General features: G+C 40.6%; 1 protein-coding gene across 1 annotated transcript; it reads right to left on the bottom strand.

The window, feature by feature from the left end:
- LOC119745634 (cytochrome P450 10-like) lies at window positions 1-21334 on the bottom strand. Its single transcript, XM_038222140.1, has 9 exons — window positions 20970-21334; window positions 19480-19668; window positions 8021-8244; window positions 7185-7432; window positions 5383-5514; window positions 4716-4879; window positions 3431-3509; window positions 2865-3065; window positions 1-1912 (listed from the first exon to the last, which is right to left on the bottom strand). Exons 1-9 carry the CDS (start codon window positions 21221-21223, stop codon window positions 1799-1801), a joined length of 1605 nt encoding a protein of 534 aa, XP_038078068.1. The 5' UTR covers window positions 21224-21334; the 3' UTR covers window positions 1-1798.
- Window positions 21335-23307: the final 1973 nt, after the last annotated feature.

Genomic DNA, 23307 nt, shown 5'->3' with positions numbered 1-23307 from the left:
AACATAAACCAATTAGAATCTAAAAGGTAAAAAAACACCTTAATTTTACAAAGTAATCAGTAAAAGCTTCTTCCCGTCCCTAGATTGATCAGGGAATGACGTCGTTCACCTCTTGTGATATTGTGTGAAGGAGATGGATCACAAACCAAAATAGTACTTTACTATAATGGAGATCAATGTTCGTACAGCACAGCGCGCTGCCAGTTGCCAGAAACTTCGCGCGTACGTACGTAGCAATCTACCTACGCGCATACATAGCACATGCGCTAAACCATTATGATGCGCTAAACCATTATGATGCGCTAAATTATAACCTATGGGGCTCTGCTAACCAATCGCGTGCGTGCATACACGCACACATTGCTAAGCCACGCCAAGTCACGGGCGTACTGTACTTATACTACAGTTCATTCATAAGATTAGAATACAATAACATGAGTTGTGCATAAAAACTACACTTTCCGTCACAATACCAAAAAAATACCAATATATATATTATGATAGGACTGTTCAGACACATACAGTTGTTGTTCATTCAGAAAGCTTATCCGTGACATAGACTGGTACGGCTGTCTAAAAGGTATTGCAACAAAATACTCGTTCAGAAGAACAAAATCACTGAACATCGTTTTAAAAACTTTGCCCAGGGCACACTTCGTCTTTAAATTGCAAAATACGTTAAATTACAAATACTGCGAGGATAGCCCATCCACTATCAAGTACATTATTCGGCTGAATGAGATTCGTATCCCGGGTGCTGATTCAGGAATTGTAAACGAGAGAGTGCGATCAGAAGTATACACCTACAACTTTTGTATCGGAAGCGCTAGCGCTAGCAGCAGAGTCAAATTACGAGATAAAACAAATTGTACGTAGATTGTCTCCCCCCCCCCCACTCAAAATGTATAGTATCTACCGAGCTGAACCTTCAACAGATAATTATTATGCACCCTAGTTATAATTGAGCACAATGCGTTGCTTCAACCATTCGGTTTTCTTTTTTGAGTGTGAGAAAAGATAAGACACATACACGTAGCTGCAAACTCGACATTTCGATCTGCCTAAACTATTAAATGAGAATTATTGAGAGAGGGATCCACTGTGGTTCGACGAAGCTTGACGATATAGCAAGCTACGGATTCACATGCTGACCGGAAAAGTTAGCGTGTCATTGTGTACCAAGTTCGAAGTCTATAATACTAAAAATTGTATTCTTATGTAGCGCATTACATTTTGATACAAATCCCAACGCGCTTTACAGTTTAAAAATACAACTTGTTAAAATTGTCTGATAAAAGTAAAAAACTAGCTTAACAATTGAAATTCAACAAATTCATTAACAATCACAGCAAGCTCTTTAAACAGCATTTTTTTTATTTTATACGTGCTGACTTGAAACGAAAAAGTAAGTGCATTTAGTTAAAAAGCGCAGAGTTCTACAGTACAATATTGTGCGCCTGACAATAAGGAAGTTTATTCAATCGACAGATTGCTGATAAAAGGCACGCCTTTCATAGTGCTCTCGGTTACGAGTGAAAAGTGTGATCTATTTAGTTTAAAATATATCGAACTTTATTATATTCCTTTATTAACATCCAGTCAACATACAGCTTGTATCATATTTAGACCTATAGTATAGTACATGTAGTTTATATTTACAGTAGTTGACCACGATGACTAAATTTATGATACTGATCGTGATATCGATCATGACGAGAGTAAATTTTCATCAAAGTCTAACATTCAGTCGCAGTTACGATGCTCTTGGGTATGGGATTGAGTTTGTATAACGGCGCCCTCAACGTTCATGGAAGGCGAGTCTCAGGGGCTCAGATGCAGTCAGGTTGATACCGATCCATTTCAGGTCAGGTTCACTGTCGCACAGGTTCTCGATACGAAACTTTGACACCAACTGATTAAAAACAAATAAAGAGCGTCTCATGTCACTAACATGTCATGAATCATTACTTCTCAAATTTAGTATATCAAGTTTAACTAGATTCATGTGGGTGTTTCATCGAATTCTAATTATTAAATTTGACACACTGGTTCTTTATGCTTTGTTGGTTAGGCTATTCTTTATTTTAATTTTATTTTTTAACAAAAGAGACTTGTCTTGAATAAACTTTATTGAAAACAAACAGTTTTCGAGATTGAGTAGGCCTACTAGTAAGGGACGCATAAGATGTTTAATTAGGCTCCGTCGACTGTCAAGTTATTTTTATTTTAGTTTGTGAATTTCAATTGCCAGATCAACCTTGCAAATCCTTAATGACCGATGTTGTTTTGTTTAAAAGTAAGGTTCTTGGCAAGTAAGATTTCTATATAATGTGTATACGGAAAAAGCGATTTACAATACAGTGCACCCTTCAACGTTTCCCAAATATGACACCTTTTAATTCTTCGGGAGACAATTTGCACTCTTATGTCATGTCTTGGATACCGAAATTGCATTTTTCTAAAACGATTTCCATAGTTGTCGTGCAGTTTACCATTTGATCTTCATTGTTGACCAGTTGTAACACAAAACTGCAATTGAAACTTCGTAAACAAAATCTAAGCGTTATTCCCTAAATACAACTGAAAATTGCGCAGATATTGAGACTTTCCCATAATGTGCTGCGAATAAGGCCTGGGCTCAGCAAACTCTTTTCAAATTTCTCCTACACAACGGGCCCCGCCCGTATTACTTGGCTACGGCTGGGAATAACACACTACTTTAGTCAATTGGCAGCGACCTCATCCGCCTCCATAGATAGGCAAGTGCAGTGCGCTATTGTCGGCCGTATAGCAAAGTAATTCAGACGCGACCTTAGTGTTGGTAACATTTTAAAATGGATCGGTCTACATTGTTTCTAACTTACGTTGGCGAGTATAATGTACATTTCTTGGTCGACCAGCCTCCTCCCCACGCAGCTCCGCGGTCCGAATCCAAACGGAAGGTGTGAAAACGCCATGTCTGGCGCCTTACGAACATCTAACCAGCGCTCTGGTCTGTATTCATGGGGCTCCTCGAAAATGTCTGGGTCTCGACACATGGTTTGGAAACACAAATTGATGTAGGTCTATTGTGAATTCGTGAGATAAAAAAGACGAAATCATTTCAAAAGTTTGGGAGCAACTTGAATCGGAGTAAATTAACCTGTGGAATGGTTTTTATCTGATTAATGACCAAAGATTTATCTACTTTTCAACTGTGGTAATGTAGCAGGTTGTTAACTACCAGAGTGACTGTATAGGTGATATGCTTGACAGATCCTTTTTTATTTCAGCCATCTTTGAGGTGTCTGTATTTCCACAGGGAAGATTGAAACTCTTGTGCATTCATTGATAATTAATTAAAATAACAAAAGACACCTCAAGGGGTTGTTGAAAGCAAAGGTTCTATACCCCACAGCTCATATGGCGGATAGAATTACTTTCCACTTACTCCTTTAGGAACATTGTAGCCATTTAGTGCGATATCATGGTCCAGAATTCGTGATGTTCCGGGGATTGTCATGAACATTCTACCACAGAGGAAAGAAAGACAAAAGGAGCTTGAGTTAAAATATTGCTATCTAGTTTAAACATGTAACCTTGGACACATGGTTTCACAAGTTTACGTTATTCATACCTAGTGTACGTGGACATTCCTTTGTTTTCGTGTAGGCCCGGCCCCTAGTTATGAAAAACCCGAGGAATAAAACCTTATTTTTCTCGTACCGTGAATACATTTTCAGCCCAAATTTTCGATCATGATGTCCTCTTCATTTTGCGGCCGATTACCGTAACCCAAACATTCCTCTAACTTAGCTTCCAGAGAGGGAGGAACCTTGTGTGGACCTTTGGAAGTCCACACAACGTCTTCACTGCCTGCACTATGTGGACATCTTTTGTTCACAGGTCCACACAGTGACTTCAATGCCTGTTCATTTCATTTCTTTTGCATGAATCATTCTAAGAAGCACAGATGTGGTCTAGTCGTGTATTTGAATTGATCCCAAGATCTATAATTTCAAAACCGGCGTAAAACTTCACAACTTTCAAAAACATGATGTCTGTACAAAAATACCAAGAAAATTGCAGCGCCCTCATTGTGTCATTGAAGCGAAACTTGCGCCATTGCAGCGTCCTCATTCTGTCACTGCAGCGAACTGCAGCGCCCTCATATTGCCATTACAGCGAAACTTGGGTCACAGCGCCCTCATTGTCATTGCAGCGAAAATTGTGTCATTGCAGCGAACTGCAGCGCCCTCGTTGTGCCATTGCAGCGAAAATTGGGTCACAGCGCCTTACTGTGTCATTGCAGCGCAAATTGTGTCATTGCACCGCCCTCATTGTACCATAGCAGCGAAAATGTGTCATTGCAGCGCCTGCAAAGAGTTTGGCCTATATTGAGAGCTGTAATCAAGTCCTCAAAATCAGTCACGAATGAACTGTGTCTAAAGCATTTCTTAGTCATTGCTCTCCTGTGATTTGTCTTATGAGTTACTAAGGATTTAACTTGAGACTGATTACTACAACTCTGTTTCAATATTTCACAAACGTTGGCCCATTCCTGATCATTATTTGAAAGCCAAGAAGTAACATTCCGTGCGACCACCATGTGAAGTGTATTTCATTCATGGGATTTGCATGGTGCGTTGTGCGTTAGTTCCTCTTCTTCGTCTTTATGATACTCATGCACTCAAATGTTCACAGTGTAATATAAGTAATAATAAGGCCCCACAAACCTGCTGGATTCTTTGACGCAACATTTCAGGTACCGCAGATCCTTCAGATTATTGGCTGTTACTCTTCCCCCTTGAAGAACCTCGCTGACTTCCTCATACAGTTTCTCCTGTACGCGGGGGTTGCTAGCTATGCAATACAGCAGCAGGTTTGTCGAATTTGAGGTCTGTTGGAAAAGGTTTTTTTTTTTTCGTGTGTGAAACGCATTTTTCTGTGGGCTTATTACAAAGAAAAGGTTGTTTAGTTTAAGAAAAGCCACCTCCCATATGGCCAAAGCTGACTATTTTTCTAGCAAAAATGTTCATTCAACATGACGAGCAATGATCGACTTCTCTGACGATGTTCTTTAGATATCATGTTTCAGTTTTTTTTTCTCGTGAAGCCGATCGGAGCATACTGATCGGAACGTCGAGTTCACAACCATCCAGTTCTTTTCAGAGCCACACATCTTCTCAAAAGAGATTCTACAACATGGTGTTACCGCAAACCCTCTCTAGTTTAATACACTACATATCCATGCAAAGTTTCAAATCTGATTTATGTTTCAGCTACGGTTTAGGTTAAATTGTGTGTCTTGAACTGCTCACGATCATACAAGCCTCCTTGATCCACTTCTAAGTAATATTGACTTCTGTATTAAAGGCAAGCTATTATGCAGCATCCACTTACCGTGTCCATACTAACTTGAAGTAGATCTTGCATATGGCCCAGAAGTTCCTTGGCTGGTGTGTTCTTGGCCAGGAAATAAGAGTAAACATCGGGGGCAGAGTCGCCCGTAAATTCCTCGCTTTCAAGGGTGTCCTTTAAGGGAGAGGCGATTTGATAAATAAAAAAAGAGGAATATATTAAGACATTTGTAACCTTTGACGAAGATCAGACAATATATACCAGACTGTAGTTTATCACTGACAAGAAAACTAAAGATTGTTTCAAGTGCAGTGTCATCTACAATTATATGCTGTTCATGTGACAGCCGAAGCTATTCGCTTGCAAGTGAGTGGGCCAGGTTCGGTTCACTTTGATTAGTTTGCCACGCGAATTATACTGTAATAAACGTATATACAAATGGAAGATGTGTGCATTATTACCGGTATGTGTAAGTTTGTTTCTGCATTCAATAGGGGACGTTGAACAGTAGAGGACAGTAGGGTCCCCAATTCCCGAAGGTCCCCAATTTACGATCGTGTACAAATATATATGGGCAGTGGGTAGTGGCTGCGGTCACTACTTCAGGGCGGGACGACCCTGCTTGACACGAGTCCAGGGCTCAGCTGGCCTAAGCTGACAGTACCTGGTATGAGCCCATGTCTAGGGTTGCGGACCCCAGCTATGGGTTAATAGCCTCGCTGCCTTGTGAGTGCCTTGGGAAAGTCAAAGGCTAGGGAGTAAAACCCAACAGAAACCCGGAGTGGAGCCCCTAAGGCGGTCTGGTGCTTGATTCAACACCATTCCGGCAACTCCTGCAGCCAAGTTGGTGCTAAATGTATTGCTGTGCTCTTGCAGAGCTCTTGCTCTTGCAGTTATGAGTTTAAAGCCCAGTCCAATTGGCGTAAGACACGGGCGCTACGGGTTGCCTCCGACGGTGGGAGGAATCATCGTGTTCCACTGGTCAGCAGAAATCAGTAAAACTGCCAGTCTTGCGGTTAGCAAGCTGGAACGTCAGGACCATGCGTCCTGGCATGTCGGATGACCTACTCAAGGTCGACACACCAGAAAGACATCCATCATCAACCGCGATCTCAAGAGGCTGAACATTGAGTCACACGCCTTCAGGTCATCAGAAGATGGTGCCGCACACAAGTGACGGGAAACTGTTCAACCTCTCGCGTCCAGCAAAGACCAAAGTACACAGTGTTCTGATCAGAGAGATGCTGTTCGCAGATGATGCTGCTCTTACATCTCACTCCGAGGAGGATCTCCAGAGGCTTATCAATTGCTTCGCACTTCCATGCAGAGACCGTGGTCTGACCATCAGTCTCAAGAAGACCAACATCATAGGTCAGGACGTCAGCAAAAGCCCCAGCATCAGCATCGGAGATCACACCCCCGAGGTGGTGGAGGCCTTCACTTACCTCGGCTCCACGGTAATATCTCCTACAACCTGTCCCTCGACGCTGAACAGAGCAAACGCGTCGGCAAGGGAGCATCAACGATGGCTCGACGATCCAAGCAGGTATGGGAGAATACCCTGCTGACCACCAACACAAAAATGAAGGTGTACCAAGCCTGTGTGCTCAGCACCTTACTGTACGTTAGTGAGTCGTGGGCACCATACACACGCCAGGAGCGCCGTGTGAATGCCTTCCACATGCGCTGCCTAAGGTGAATCCTGGGCACTTAATGGCAGGACTATGTCCCAAACAAGGATGTCTTAAAAACAAGCAATTAAAAACTTGTGTTTGATTGGGTCATTATCTTTGTGCCACTTGAACATGAAAGAACGTTTGTGTTCGCGCAAATTGATATCTCACCTTCATGCTGTCATTGTATTCCTCCATGAGTTTGGCTGTTATGGCGCACATGTTCAACCAGTGTCCCTTCATGGCTTCGTACGTCTTACTTGGGAAGTACCTGAAGAGTTGAAATGCCGACATGTCCAGTTTTGTCGAATGAGGCCAGAGGAGGGCGTTTTCAGTCATAAAACGGTGTGCGTCTAAGTCAAGATCAACGCCTGGACGAATCCCTCCAAGACGCCTACTCAGTGCAATCGTTCCCATCACTACATGGGGAGAATTAATTGTAGACATTGTAAGCGTGAGATGACTAATTATTGTGATGATATTTCAAAAATACTTTTGTATATATTTAACCCTAACTCCCTAAGCCTTTTTGCGAGGATGTAGCATCAATCCTGCAAAATCCTTGAATAGCATTATAGCCTCAATCCTGCAAATTCCTCCAATATTTCTCGAATATGGTCCGTGGAGGGGTGACCACTGCCTCAATCCTGCAAAATCCTCCGGCAGTGACTGTCAATATGTTGAGGCTTGGCCAGTGACAACCTGGAGCAGTACGGAGGATTTCAAGCATAATCCACCAGGCCTATATGTATGCATGGCTGATCAAAAACAACACAAGGTCCGGCCCAAGACCTTGACAAAGTGCATCCTGCGAAATCGGTAACGCACTTTTGCCATGTAACCTCAATCCTCCAATTCCTCCACTTTGGCAAAGAGGATTTTGAAGGATTCAGGGCGGTTAGGGTTAAGAAAATTGATGATGTAATTATTTGAATCGTGTTTTCCTGTCTAGGCCTATTTCATTTGGATTGGTTTAGATAGCTCTGGGACTGTAAAATTCAACTCACTTTCCAGCGCGCTTTTCATGATTTCTGTCAGAAGATTTGGAACCTCCCCGGGCATCAACTGTTGGCCATTGACCTCGCGCGGTCCACCTGCCGCCAACTGGCGAATGTGCTCCACAAAGTCCTCCACCACGTCATTGAGGCGGGGAATGAAGTCCTCAGCTGACTGGGGCCTGAGCACCTTGCGGTTCCACAGACTACGTCCCTTCTTCCAGCGCTCGCCGTTTCTGCGAAGAGAACAGAGCTTGGAGTTACAGGGTGGTGCAAAAGAAGGAGACCCACTTTTTACAGCGGGGAGTCAGGTTGGCGTAACGGTACTTTCCTCGCCTTCCACCGATTCAATATGTGGATTGGGTTTTCAGTCCCCATACCTGATTCCGTGGGTTTTCCCTAGAATATCTTCTGGGACTTTCCTCCCACCTCTAAAACAGTAGTGTCATTTCTGCTCATTCTCATTGTCTTCTCTCTAAGTTGGTGTGATGTTTCACCTGGTGTGCTTTACCAATACAGATACAGATTTTCACTTCTTGTTGAGCACATTTCAAAAATTCAATTTAATGGTATAAAAATATTGATCTTTAAACATGTGACGAAAATTGATTGCCAATGCATATTTTGTCTCTGAGATATGGTAGTTTAAAAATGTAATGTGCCAAACCTATTTGCACACGGACGGCTTTATTCCATCCGATTGAGTGAGCTCCGGAGCTTGGTTTGAAGGCAAAAAACTCTACACTAGACTTACACGTGGACAACGGTGGTTTTGGTGATTTGTATTCAAAGTAGCATAGGGCCTATAGCACTATTCTTGCAATTTGTTTAAAGTTTTTTTTTCACCATGTATGGTTGAAGAACTATACTTCACTACATTATAAAAACAAAAACCACAGTTCAAATAAATTAAGTAAGTAGGTTACATTTTCCGTCAAAAGTGGGTTTCCTTCTTTTCGCACCACCCTGTATATCGCACTAACGTTAACATATGAACAACTATAAACTAAATAGTCCAAACCAAAAAAAAGACATATATATCCATATATATGGAGAAAATGAGACACGATTTCGGGAACCAGTTTTGAGCTTGGCACATCATGCATGGTGTTGTTGAACCGATGTAATTTTGTCCAAACAAAACGGTTTCAAAGTCTTGCACTTTTCGTTCAACAAACTAATGCAAATGGCGAACATCAAGGGGGGTTTGCATGACCAGTTTTTGAATAAAAAAACAATGAAAATGGGAGTGTCTATGTTCATTGCAACACGGGTATGCTTTTAAATGTAATGTCAGATCTAAGACCACTAAGGGACCTGGCTAAATTTTTGAATGAACAGATAAGCTCCAAAATTATCATTCTATATAGCACTGATGAAAATGTACCTCTCAATGCTGGACGACGAGGCATGGCCGTCGGGCTGTTGAGACGTCCGGACATGAAACATGGATGTTCTTGTCGGGATCAAGTGATAAACTTGACATATGTTTATGGACAAACATAGGGCTGTTTCGGTAGCTTTTTGTAACATATGACATGTGTTCCATCAACGATGGATGTGTAGTTCTGTTTATAATAAATGGTGGCATATAATATGTGTTTCCATTCTCATAGAGCTTTGAATTATGACGTCACATGTCACGTGATGACGTCATGATGACGTCATATAAAGTTTCATCTATTACTATAATATTATGGTAAAGAACAACTTAGCCAGAGCATACCTCGTTGAAAGCAAGTTCACATCTTTCACCAATTTTAAATTACAAGGCACTTCCGGTTTCAACCAGAAGAAAGGGTCACGTGATTTTGCACATATCCCAATTTAGGTGCATACCAAGTTTCCACCCAATCAGACCTGTAGTTATGTAGATATTGGCCTTCAAAATATGCAATTTTGAATATGACGTCAAATGCCACGTGACGACGTCACATGTCACGTGATTACGTCATCGTAACGTCACTTAATTTTTTATCTATAAAACATCCCGGTTTAGGTACATACCAAGTTTCAACCCAATCGGACCTGTAGTCATGGAGATATAGGCCTTCAAAGTATGCACCTATATTGTGACGTCACATGTCACGTGATGACGTCATCGTGACGTCACTTAAATTTTCATCTATAACACATTCCGGTTTAGGTCCATACCAACTTTCAACCTAATCGGACCTGTAGTTCTGGAGATATAGCCCAATCTGTCAGATCTAGCCGAATTCTGCTAGAAAATGGTCACAACAGAAAATCGCATATAATGTTACGTCACGTGACTCATGATGACGTCACGATGATGTCAATGTTCGGCACACAACTTCAGATGCTGGTCTAAGTGTGTGCCAAGTATAAAGTCAATCGGATTGATTTTAGTGCCCAAAGTGCCGGTAACAAATAAACGTGTACAAATGCTATGGGACAAATGACTGAAAAAGAAAAAAAAAAAAAACTAGAGCTATGTCTGTTCGATGAACAGAACGTAGGGCTTTTCCGTATTTTTTTTTTTTTGGGGGGGGGGTGTTTTGTCCATATGCAATTAGATACCGTAGTTAGAGGACTAAATTCTTCACATACATGTATAGGACTTCACAATTTACACCTTTTAACATGACGTCACATGTCCCGCAATGACGTTATCGTAACAACACCATAAATCCCATGAAAGAAAGTGTAACATCTAAAACACATCCCAGTTTAGGTGCATACCAAGTTTCAACCCAATCAGACCTGTAGTTATGTAGATATTGGCCTTCAAAATATGCAATTTTGAATATGACGTCACATGCCACGTGACGACGTCACATGTCACGTGATGACGTCATCGTAACGTCACTTAATTTTTTATCTATAAAACATCCCGGTTTAGGTACATACCAAGTTTCAACCCAATCGGACCTGTAGTCATGGAGATATAGGCCTTCAAAGTATGCACCTATATTGTGACGTCACATGTCACGTGATGACGTCATCGTGACGTCACTTAAATTTTCATCTATAACACATTCCGGTTTAGGTCCATACCAACTTTCAACCTAATCGGACCTGTAGTTCTGGAGATATAGCCCAATCTGTCAGATCTAGCCGAATTCTGCTAGAAAATGGTCACGACAGAAAAATCGCATATAATGTTACGTCACGTGACTCATGATGACGTCACGATGATGTCAATGTTCGGCACACAACTTCAGATGCTGGTCTAAGTGTGTGCCAAGTATAAAGTCAATCGGATTGATTTTAGTGCCCAAAGTGCCGGTAACAAATAAACGTGTACAAATGCTATGGGCAAAATGACTGAAAAAGAAAAAAAAAAAAAACTAGAGCTATGTCTGTTCGATGAACAGAACATAGGGCTTTTCCATATTTTTTTTTTTTTTTTTTGGGGGGGGGGTGTTTTGTCCATATGCAATTAGATACCGTAGTTAGAGGACTAAATTCTTCACATACATGTATAGGACTTCACAATTTACACCTTTTAACATGACGTCACATGTCCCGCAATGACGTTATCGTAACAACACCATAAATCCCATGAAAGAAAGTGTAACATCTAAAACACATCCCAGTTTAGGTGCATACCAAGTTTCAACCCAATCAGACCTGAAGTTATGTAGATATTGGCCTTCAAAATATGCAATTTTGAATATGACGTCACATGCCACGTGACGACGTCACATGTCACGTGATGACGTCATCGTAACGTCACTTAATTTTTTATCTATAAAACATCCCGGTTTAGGTACATACCAAGTTTCAACCCAATCGGACCTGTAGTCATGGAGATATAGGCCTTCAAAGTATGCACCTATATTGTGACGTCACATGTCACGTGATGACGTCATCGTGACGTCACTTAAATTTTCATCTATAACACATTCCGGTTTAGGTCCATACCAACTTTCAACCTAATCGGACCTGTAGTTCTGGAGATATAGCCCAATCTGTCAGATCTAGCCGAATTCTGCTAGAAAATGGTCACAACAGAAAAATCGCATATAATGTTACGTCACGTGACTCATGATGACGTCACGATGATGTCAATGTTCGGCACACAACTTCAGATGCTGGTCTAAGTGTGTGCCAAGTATAAAGTCAATCGGATTGATTTTAGTGCCCAAAGTGCCGGTAACAAATAAACGTGTACAAATGCTATGGGCAAAATGACTGAAAAAGAAAAAAAAAAACTAGAGCTATGTCTGTTCGATGAACAGAACGTAGGGCTTTTCCGTATTTTTTTTTTTTTTTTTTGGGGGGGGTGTTTTGTCCATATGCAATTAGATACCGTAGTTAGAGGACTAAATTCTTCACATACATGTATAGGACTTCACAATTTACACCTTTTAACATGACGTCACATGTCCCGCAATGACGTTATCGTAACAACACCATAAATCCCATGAAAGAAAGTGTAACATTTTGTTAGCGGAATAAAATCTTAAAAAATTAAAAAATCATAAAAATATCAACCGATAATGTCATGACGACGTCATTTCAAATTTTGCATACTTGTGACATTATCTACCTATCCACAAAGTTTCATGAGGATGGGAACTTCTGTTATATGTGTTTTGGAAATTCGCGTTTTTGATAACGTCATCGTGACGTCACAAATTAAAAAAAAATGTGTAAATATACCTGTTACCTAACAAACAAAATACAAAAGGAATTTTGAATTTTTCATGTTGCGTTCGTGAGATACGGCTTAAAGGTCCAAAAATTCAAAAGTTCATATAAAATCGCACGATTACGTCATCATGACGTCACCTCATTTGTTATCTATAACACATCGCAGTCTACCGACACACCAAGTTTCAACCCAATCGGACTTACTGTTCTGTATAGGACTTCAAAATATGCACGTTTGGGATGACGCCACGTGTCCCATGATGATGTCATCATAACAATACCTGTTAGTCCACATATTTTTTAATGTAGTCTTGATGTGCACCAAGTTTGACGTTAATCCAATAAAACAAAGTGTAAAATTTTGTAAATGCAATAAAATTTTAAATATTTAAAAAATCATTAAAAAATCAACCGATGATGTCATGGTGACGTCATTTCAGATTTTGCATACTTGTGACACCATCTACCTATCCATCAAGTTTCATGACGATTGTGCCTTCCCTTATATGTGTTTTCAAAAATGGCATTTTTGATGACGTCATCGTGACGTCACACTTTTTTTCCAAAATTTTTGGCAAACACGTATTACCTAACAAACATAATACAACAAGAATTTTCAATTTTGCATGTTGCGTTCGTGAGATATGGCTTAAAGCTCCAAAAATTCAAAAAATTATATTAAATCGCATGATGACGTCATCGTGACGTCACCTCAATTTTTACCTATAACACATCCCGGTTTACCAACATACCGAGTTTCAACCCAATCGGACTTGCTGTTTTGTAGATATAGGCCTTCCAAATATGCACGTTTGTGATGACGTCACTTGACCCATGATGACGTAATCATGACGTCACTCCTCGAGACACAACTTCACTATAGGGTCTTTACCTGAGATAAGTTTCATTGTAAGGACTTTGTTTTAGGTCAAAAGCAGCGGGTACCAAAAACGTGTACAAAGTCAATGGGATTTGGGGTGGACCCAAAAAGATCACAAAGAAGAAGAAAAAAAACTGGAGATCTATGTCTGTTTGCAACAGAACATAGGGCTTTTCCGCAATATGTTTTTTTTTTATCAGTACGTCCCTGACCTGAATTTTTTTTAATATAGCATGTAGCGTCTGTGAGATATATTATCGTCAAAACGAAATACGTCCATATTAAATCAGACGTATCGGACACGTTCATACGGAATTTTTACCAATTGGGACTGATAGTTTTCTCAATATTAGACTTTGAAAAATGACCCTTTATGATGATGTCACATGCCCTACGATGACGTTATCTTTATAACACTTGTCAATGCACATTTACGCATTGTGACCTTGGTTTGTACCAAGTTTGATGTCAATCAGGTGAAAGGTTAAATTTTGGAAGCGGAATGAAATTGTAAATATTTAAAAAAAATCAGACAAAATCAACCAATGACGTCATGGTGACGTCCTTTCGAATTTTGCATACTAGTACCATTATCTAGCTACATCCACCAAGTTTCACGACAATCGGACTTTCCCTTATGTGTGTTTTCAAAAATCGCAGTTCTGTAGATAAAGGACTTCAAAAATATAACAAATAAATTTTTGAAATCTGAAGCATTTACTCCTTTTTATTCATATTAACAAAGAAAACGCCTATAGTGTAGCAAAAGCTAAAAGATAACAAACTAATTATTTTCAGATATTAGCAAATGGTTTTTGGTAAAAGTGTTTGCTTAATTTTCATTCATACAGATGCGAGTAAATGCTTCAAAATTGGAAGTAAAAGCAAATGCCATGTTTTATTCATACGAACATGGTATCATTAATGAACTTTGTTAATATTAATTTTTCGCGATTAAAATATAATAAATGCTGTAGTTTTTGTGCAGAATTATTTGCTTTATAATTTCAAGGTTGCCCCAACCCAGCCTTGTGAATGACAAGTGCATATTTGAAATCTAAAGCATTGACTCCTTTTTATTAATACGAAACAAAGTAAACGATAAATATATATTTTTTCTGGTAATGAAACCAAGGATTCCTCAAAAGTGCATGCCCAAGGCACTGTAGCTCGTAAACCCCGAAAAAAAAAACGTGTAGAGAGAAGACAATGAGAAGAAATTACAGTTTTAGTGGTGGGAGGAAACCCCAGAAGAATAGTCTGGGGAAATAGCAAATGGTTTTCAGTAAAAGCCTTTGATTAATTTTCATTCATACAGATGGCAGAAATGCAAATGCCAGTTCTTATTCATACGAACCATCCTACGGTATTATTTGTACTTTTTCGCGATTAACATTAATTATGCAGTAATTTTGCGCAGAATTATGTGCTTTTATATTTTCAAGGTAGCCCCAACCAAACCTTGAAATATGACAAGTAAATATTTGAAATCTGAAGCATTTACTCCATTTTATTCATAAAAAAAACGAAGTAAACGCTTATAGCGTAGCACACCCACGGAATCAGGTAGGGACTGAAAACCCAATCCACGTGTAGACCATGGGTGCCGATGCACAGCGCATTGTGCGCGTAAACAGCATTGCGTTCGTCACGTTTGGTGCGCTTTTTTTGCATCCGTCCTCGAGCACAAGACACCCCCCCCCTGGTGCCGCTTTCCGTTTCGGTTACGATAGTTTTATTTTCTGCAAACTTATAAACGTGTAAAGCTTTACATTTTGCAGGCCATTTACTCAAGAGCAAATGGTTTTTAGTAAGAGCCTTTGATTAATTTTTATTCATACAGCTGTGGCAGTCTGCAACAAATCGTACGGTCCCCCATGACGGACCACAGAGAATAATGTTAATGAGATGGGAGTAATGCAAATGCCAGTTTTTATTCATACGAACTACTGTATGGTATTATTTGTACTTTTTCGAGATTAACATTAATAAATGCAGTAATTTATGAGCAGAATTATGTGCGTTTATATTTTCAAGGTAGCTCCAACCCAACCTTGAAATATGACAAGTAAATATTTGAAATCCGAAGCATTTACTCCTTTTTATTCATAAGAAACGAAGTAAACGCTTATAGTGTAGCAAACCCACGGAATCAGGTAGGGACTGAAAACCCAATCCACGTGTAGACCATGGGTGCCGATGCACAGCGCATTGTGCGCGTAAACAGCATTGCGTTCGTCACGTTTGGTGCGCTTTTTTTGCATCCGTCCTCGAGCACAAGACCCCCCCCCCCCCTGGTGCCGCTTTCCGTTTCGGTTATGATAGTTTTATTTTCTGCAAACTTATAAACGTGTAAAGCTTTACATTTTGCAGGCCATTTACTCAAGAGCAAATGGTTTTTAGTAAGAGCCTTTGATTAATTTTTATTCATACAGCTGTGGCAGTCTGCAACAAATCGTACGGTCCCCCATGACGGACCACAGAGAATAATGTTAATGAGATGGGAGTAATGCAAATGCCAGTTTTTATTCATACGAACTACTGTATGGTATTATTTGTACTTTTTCGAGATTAACATTAATAAATGCAGTAATTTATGAGCAGAATTATGTGCGTTTATATTTTCAAGGTAGCTCCAACCCAACCTTGAAATATGACAAGTAAATATTTGAAATCCGAAGCATTTACTCCTTTTTATTCATAAGAAACGAAGTAAACGCTTATAGTGTAGCAAACCCACGGAATCAGGTAGGGACTGAAAACCCAATCCACATGTAGACCATGGGTGCCGATGCACAGCGCATTGTGCGCGTAAACAGCATTGCGTTCGTCACGTTTGGCGCGCTTTTTTTTCATCTATCCTCCAGCACGTGACACCCCCCCCCCCCCCCCGTGCCTCTTTCCGTTTCGGTTACGATAGTTTTATTTTCTGCAAACTTATAAACGTGTAAAGCTTTACATTTTGCAGGCAATTTACTCAAGAGCAAATGGTTTTTAGTAGAGCCTTTGATTAATTTTTATTCATACAGCTGTGGCAGTCTGCAACAAATCGTACGGTCCCCCATGACGGACCACAGAGAATAATGTTAATGAGATGGGAGTAATGCAAATGCCAGTTTTTATTCATACGAACTACTGTATGGTATTATTTGTACTTTTTCGAGATTAACATTAATAATGCAGTAATTTATGCGCAGAATAATGTGCTTTTACATTTTCAAGGTAGCCCCAGCCCAACCTCGATATATGACAAGTAAATATTTGAAATCTGAAGCATTTACTCCCTTTTATTCATAAGAAACGAAGAAAACGATTTACGGCTCACACGAGATAAAATGAAGATCCTGGATTATTCTATCAATTCTTGCAAACGTCAAGTTCGGGTCTCTCACGGCTAAGTTTACAGTGATTTTCAAAGAATAAAATCTATTAATCCTTAACGTGACATCACGTGACCCATGATGACGTCATGATGACGTCACTCTATGCCTATGCAGACTTTGAATGATGTTTGACAAAGATTCATGCAAAAAGTGGCGTTGAGAAAAGACGTGTACAAAGTCTACGGGGTTAAGGCGACAAAAAGAAGAAAGAAAAACCAGCACAAAAAGAAAGGCTTTTCCGCAACTATGCGGGAAAGCCAAAAAGACGAGATGTATGTTTGTTGACAAACATGGCTGGTTCGCTATTGTGTTTTTATGGCATGTTATACTGTAGACTAACGGGAGATAATAGATGTGAAGTCGAAAGTTGCAAAATCATGAGGACAAATGGTTCAAAAACATATGCGTAAAAATGCAGATTGGATTGAATGTCTATTAATTCTTATCTGATGACGTCATCATGACATAACTGATATTGTGATCGATATCATATTGAGGTTTAGACCCCCGTCACACTTATTCGGAATCAGCAGGAATCAAGCAGAACCAGCCGGAATGAAGAATTTTCAAAATTCGTGCCACATTCGGGAGGAAATTTCAAATTGACCAAGCTTTGTAAGAATGCCGTTCGAATACTTAGAATGCGCTTCAAACCCGCCTCGAATGATTCTTGCACATTCCGGGTGTATTAGCTCTCGAATGCAGCTCGAATGTAGTTGGAACACAGTAGGAATATTTAGAATGCTGTTAGAATGCAGTCAGAATATTTAGAATGCACTCTGATTGCTGCCCGAATACCGCTCGAAGTTTGGTTGGAAGGTGCATGCCTCGAACTTCGAGTGCTGTACGAATTCACCTCGAATGCAGTCAGAACGCTCCCGGAATGGCCACTGAATATGGTTGGAACGTCCAAGAATTCAAACAGAATGCAGCTCGAAAAAGATTCCGGCACCAATCGAGATACATTCGAGGTGCATTCCGGCTCATTCGAGGCGCATTCGGGACATTCTGGCAGGATTTGAAGTGGCTTGGCCTTTCGATTCTCCCTCGAATGCGATCAGAATATTTCGAATGTTGTTGGAATGCCGTAAGAATATTTAGAATGCAGTCAGAGTGCAGTTAGAATACACTTCGAATGCCGTTCGATATTTCTCCACTTCGAATGCACCTCAAAAGTTTTGAGCATGAGCAAAACATTCGGACCGGCCACATGAATGGGCCCGAATATTTGAAATGCACTCAGAATGCAGTCAGAAGTTTTAGAATGCACTTCGAACATCCAGGAATATACAAAGAATTTTCATTCCGACGGCATTCTGGCTCATTCTGCCTCTAGTGTGACTAGGGTTTTAGGTAGAAACTATATTTGTCAACTGAATGGAACTTGTAGCATGTCGCATGTAGTAATATCAACAGAAATTGTGCACAATTTTGCGAAACCATTTTTCCAATCATAAGTATTTAGCCTCCACAATGTTCATCTATAACGCATCCCGGTCTAGGTACATACAGACTTTTAGCCCAATCAGTCATGTAGTTCAGGAGATATATGCCTTCAAAATATGTTTTTTTACTATGATGTCATATGTCACGTGATGACGTCATCATGACATTATTTTTTTATTTATAAGATATCCCAGTCTAAGTATATTCCAACTTTGAACCCAATCGGACCTGCAGTTCTTGTAATACCGGCTTTCAAAATATGTACTTTTACGATGACGTCATATGTCGTGTAAGGACGTCATCATGACGTCACTTTAATTTTCATCTAAAACACATCCCGGTCTAGGTACATACCAACTTTCAACCCCATCGGACCTGTAGTTCAGGAGATATAGGCCTTCAAAATTTGTTTATTTTATATGATGTCATATGTCACGTGATGACGTCATCATGACGTCAAGTGATTTTTCATCTATAAGACATCCCAGTCTAGATACATACCAACTTCCAACTTAATCGGACCTGTAATTCTGGAGATATAGCCCAATCTGTCAGATCTAGCCGAATTCTGCTAGAAAATGGTCACAACTGAAAAATCGCATATAACGTCACGTCACGATGACGTCAATTTCGGCACATAACTTCAGGTGCTGGTTCAAGTGTGTGCCAAGTATAAAGGCAATCGAATTGATTTTAGTGCCCAAAGTGCCGGGGACAAAAAAAACTTGCACAAATGCTATGGGCAAAAATGACTGGGAAAGAAAAAAAATAATAAAGTAAAAAAAAAAAAATCTTAACGAAAACAAAGGCTGTTTCGGCAAAAGTGCCAAAACAGCCAAACAAAAATCTTAACGAAAACAAAGGCTGTTTCGGTTGGTTGCCGAAACAGCCAATAATAACATATTCCAAGTGATACTTCGTGATGAGGGGATGGCCCTTTCATGTCGATTATTAATTAATTGGTGATTGCTTACGGTGACTGTTCTTCTTTTTGTAAAATCTTCAAGCTAAAGGCAAAGCTCTTGCCAGGCGAAGGGACGAGAGACTAAAAAAAGCTTTGCGTGTTGTTGTTTTTTTCGCTCGTCGCCATGAGCCATCATTGTACATTGTAAACACAAGAATGCATCTTTCAAAATTCTTACTCGAGTGCGACTCCCAGATGTCCTAGATGCTCCTTCCGCAAGTAATAGAGTGACATCTGAGGCCTCTTGGGGTATTCGCCCTCCTGAGCGAACACCTGTTTGGCGGTAGCAGGGGAGTACACGTTGACCCACTGCCGATGCAACACTCGCTCCGCCACTAGTTTGCTCTCCTTTCCGTACTCCTCGAATCTGATTGTGGTCCAAAAACAACTCTTATAATCAATTTTGCCGTTTGAGATGCTGATAAAGCTCACGAGCGCCCATTTCGGAAAAGTTTATGATTTCAACAACTTTAGACTAAACCCATGCCTTGTTAAATCAACACAAAGCTATACTGGTATTTTCACTTCTATCTATATTTGATCACCTTATGTAATAATCCCTGATATATCATGTTAAGGAATGTACATCGTTTCTTTGACACCCATGGCTGGCAAACTGTGTTAGGCGAAGTAAAAAAACATGTTTCTCGTCCCCGCCCGCTTCCTTTTTGGAGGCCGCCTAGATTTTTATTTTTTTTTATTTTTGACAAATGCAGTAAAAAAACACCGAAAAAGTCAACAAATTCATCGGAAAAAAAATTGTAGACCAATACAAGTATAAATGACACTGTTAATATGTTCAGTTCTCTTGTCCAACTTATCTTTCATTTTAAAAGTGTCTTTGAACAGTGGAAACACCAACGGTTGCATTAAATGGCGGCCATCTTGAAACAAATAAAAAATATAAAAAAAACCGCTTCCTCCTTTTTTTTCAAAAAACCCGGACGAGAAACATTTTTTTTTTATTTGGCCTTAGGCCAACGTTGCAAAAGAATAAAGAACAGATATTAATGCTTCCAAATATATCATTGGATTATTGAAAATACGCTACCACGGGACCTTATAAAAACGCCTGTTTCTAGAATGAGGCTTCAATCCTGGCAAAATCTCGCTGGGCCCCCAACCCCCCGGCCCCCTGTCAATGTTGTCTCTCATTGCGCGGTGTTTGCTCCATCAGCTGGAGAGAGCAACATTGACCGGGGGAGCGGGGGAGTGGGTGACCGTGGAAGGCTAAGGTTATTTCCAAGTGTCCCAACCATTTTGGCCGGGTATTAATATGCAGTGTTTGGCAATATCTTTTGCCAACCACGGCTTAAATGTATGTCCTTTGGGGTTGGCAGCCCATAAAACAATGCCGCTCAACTACGTACGAAAGGTCTGTAACACCGTCCAACTTGTAAAACTCGTGCAAAACTCATCTCAGAGTATAACAGCCTAATGCCCGACATGACTGTAAAGGCGTAGGTTATTTATGCAACGGGTTTTTTTTGTGATACACAATAGGCCTACTACAAAAGGTGACGTGGTTTACTGCTCAAGGACTCTCACAAAATGGTTGAACTTAATGGTTGAACGCTAAACGCATAGTCAAGAACATTAAAAGAAATTGTCGACATCATGACTTCAAAATGCAACCCACAAACAACAACATGAAACGGTTTAGCCTACCTGCGTTGCCACATCTTATGGTACTGCTCGGGTTTGAAGTCATTAGCTAAGTAGTTGGGGAAACATCCTACGATGGGCCACAGTTTGGGTCCAGGAATCTCCTCGAACGGTCGTCTCGTCTCCGGTGCCTCTTTATTAAACGCACTGTGAGCTGTCTCCTCCACGAGAGCCGTCTTGGGGCGAGACCACTGTACGGTCGGCCCAGACCAAGTTTTGATCGGCAGACACTTGCGTAAAACGCGATACCGATACATTTTGGTTTTTGTCACTCTTGTAAGTTTATGTACATGTAGACTGATCACTGACCACTTATTACAATGATGTGCATAGGAGACTGTACGGTTCCCACCATTACCATTACAATTCAAAAAGCTTATCCATGCATGACATAAAGTGATTCGGTTTTATCTACAGAGGGCAAACAGAGGTCAGTACCTAGGCCTACGTCATTTCACTCCCGTTTACCCCCCCCCCCCCCCCCCTCCGTAAAAAGTTACGCTACAGTCCAGTAAATAGGCAGATTTCAGTGAGAGGTTAAAAATGGCCGTTTTGGATAAAGCTCATGACTCTCTGTGTTAAATGAGGCTCAGGCGTGCGAGGGGCATGTTCTCACCCTAGGGAATCAAGGGGAGTGCCTGCGTCGATTGCTCGAATGTCGCTGATGTGTTTTCTTTCACTTTATGTTTTGTTTTATTTCATAGGCCAAAATTTGGAAGCCTTATAGAATTATGCAGTCGTTTCCACCCATTCCCCGGTCGGGGTAATACATCAAGTTTAACCGTGGATGCCTTGCTCTATGATATAGCAATGGTATATAGCTCTAGTCTTAGGCTCTGAAAGCCTTTTTTGCGATGTTTTAGACATGAAACTAGTCGCAGCGCTGTCCTTGTAGACCTACAGAGTGGCTTCGCTATTGCTCATGATTACACCAACGCACAAATATAGTTTAACTAGGTCCAATCTGTAGGAAATTGGGGGCAAGTATTTAGAGTTTGCTGTGGCTAACTAGCCCCGAAGTATATTTGCTCGAATCTCGTTTGCACTAATTTCACTCTATATACCTACTAGACATGACTACTACAAAGGGGCCAGGACATGCAACCAGTCTGCCATGTTGGGCTATTTGTGTTGCAAAAGTTCGTTTACCCCAGACCTGAAAAGCTCATGTAACAGATTTTACAACTGGTACTTTTTACGGGGGGGGGGGGGGGGGGACGGGGGGACAGACACATTCTCCGTTTAAGAAGGGGACAGTATATCCTAGAGGGGGACAATATTTTTTGGGGACACTATATCCTAGAAGGGGGACAATATTTTTGGGGGACACTGTATCCTGGCAAAACCAGGAAAATATTTGCAGGTGCCGATCATCTATAACGTCTTGCATTACTGAGACTAGCAATTAAGTTATGCATGCTTGGTTTAGCTTCATATTGTTTTATTCCTTTACTGAGTATTTTTGTTATAAACACTGTGTTGTCCGAGGGCTTGCAAGACAAGTCTAGAAGCTTACTTGGATGGGAATCGGCGCACGACATCTACCTCCATGGTAACTAGACTTCTTACTACTCGACCAACTATTGTGGGCGAGTGAGAAAAGAACAATTAGTACCTCCCCGGCGCAAATTAACGCTCCCGTTTAACCCTAGTTAGTAGTTACGCTTCAGTGCAGTCCAGGAGTAGGCAGATATCAGTGAGAGTATCAAAATGGCCATTTTGGATAAAGCTCATGACGCCGTGTCACCCTGGGAATCAGCCAAAGCGTCTGCGTCGATCGCTCGAATGTCGCTGATGTGTTTTCTTATACTTTATACTTTTTATTGTATTATATAGGCTAAAATTTGAAACCCTTAATTAATATGCAGTAGTTTCCACCCATTTTCCTGGGCAGGTTAACACAATGGATGCATGTCTTGCTAGCTCTAGTAGGCTCTAAAAAACTCTTTGGCGATATCTGAGACATCATGAATAGTCGCAGTGCAGGGGGCGCTGTTCATTTACAGAGTTCTTCGCTAATTGCTGATTACACCACCCAGGTCCCACCGTACCTGTAGGGAAGTCGCATCCTTCCTCGCATGGGTTATTAAACCCCGAAGTATAATTGCTCGAATCTCCGTTTTGGCTACCTACTATATACATGTATGTCTGTGAAGGGCCAGGACATGCAACCAGTCTGCCATGTTGGGCTTTTGTGTAGCGAAAGTTCGTTTACCCCATACCTGACAATACATACAAGGCCGACCAAGCTATTTATACATTGAATCGATTTTTGAGAGACTTGTGTCGTGCACTCGGTGAATAGGCCCTAAATACGTATTTTGTATTAGTTTTCAGCACT

This window comes from Patiria miniata, unplaced genomic scaffold (assembly GCF_015706575.1).
Source record: "Patiria miniata isolate m_02_andy unplaced genomic scaffold, ASM1570657v1 HiC_scaffold_12, whole genome shotgun sequence".
Taxonomy (NCBI): Eukaryota; Metazoa; Echinodermata; class Asteroidea; order Valvatida; family Asterinidae; genus Patiria; species Patiria miniata.
This window is presented reverse-complemented; position numbering and strand designations above follow the sequence as displayed.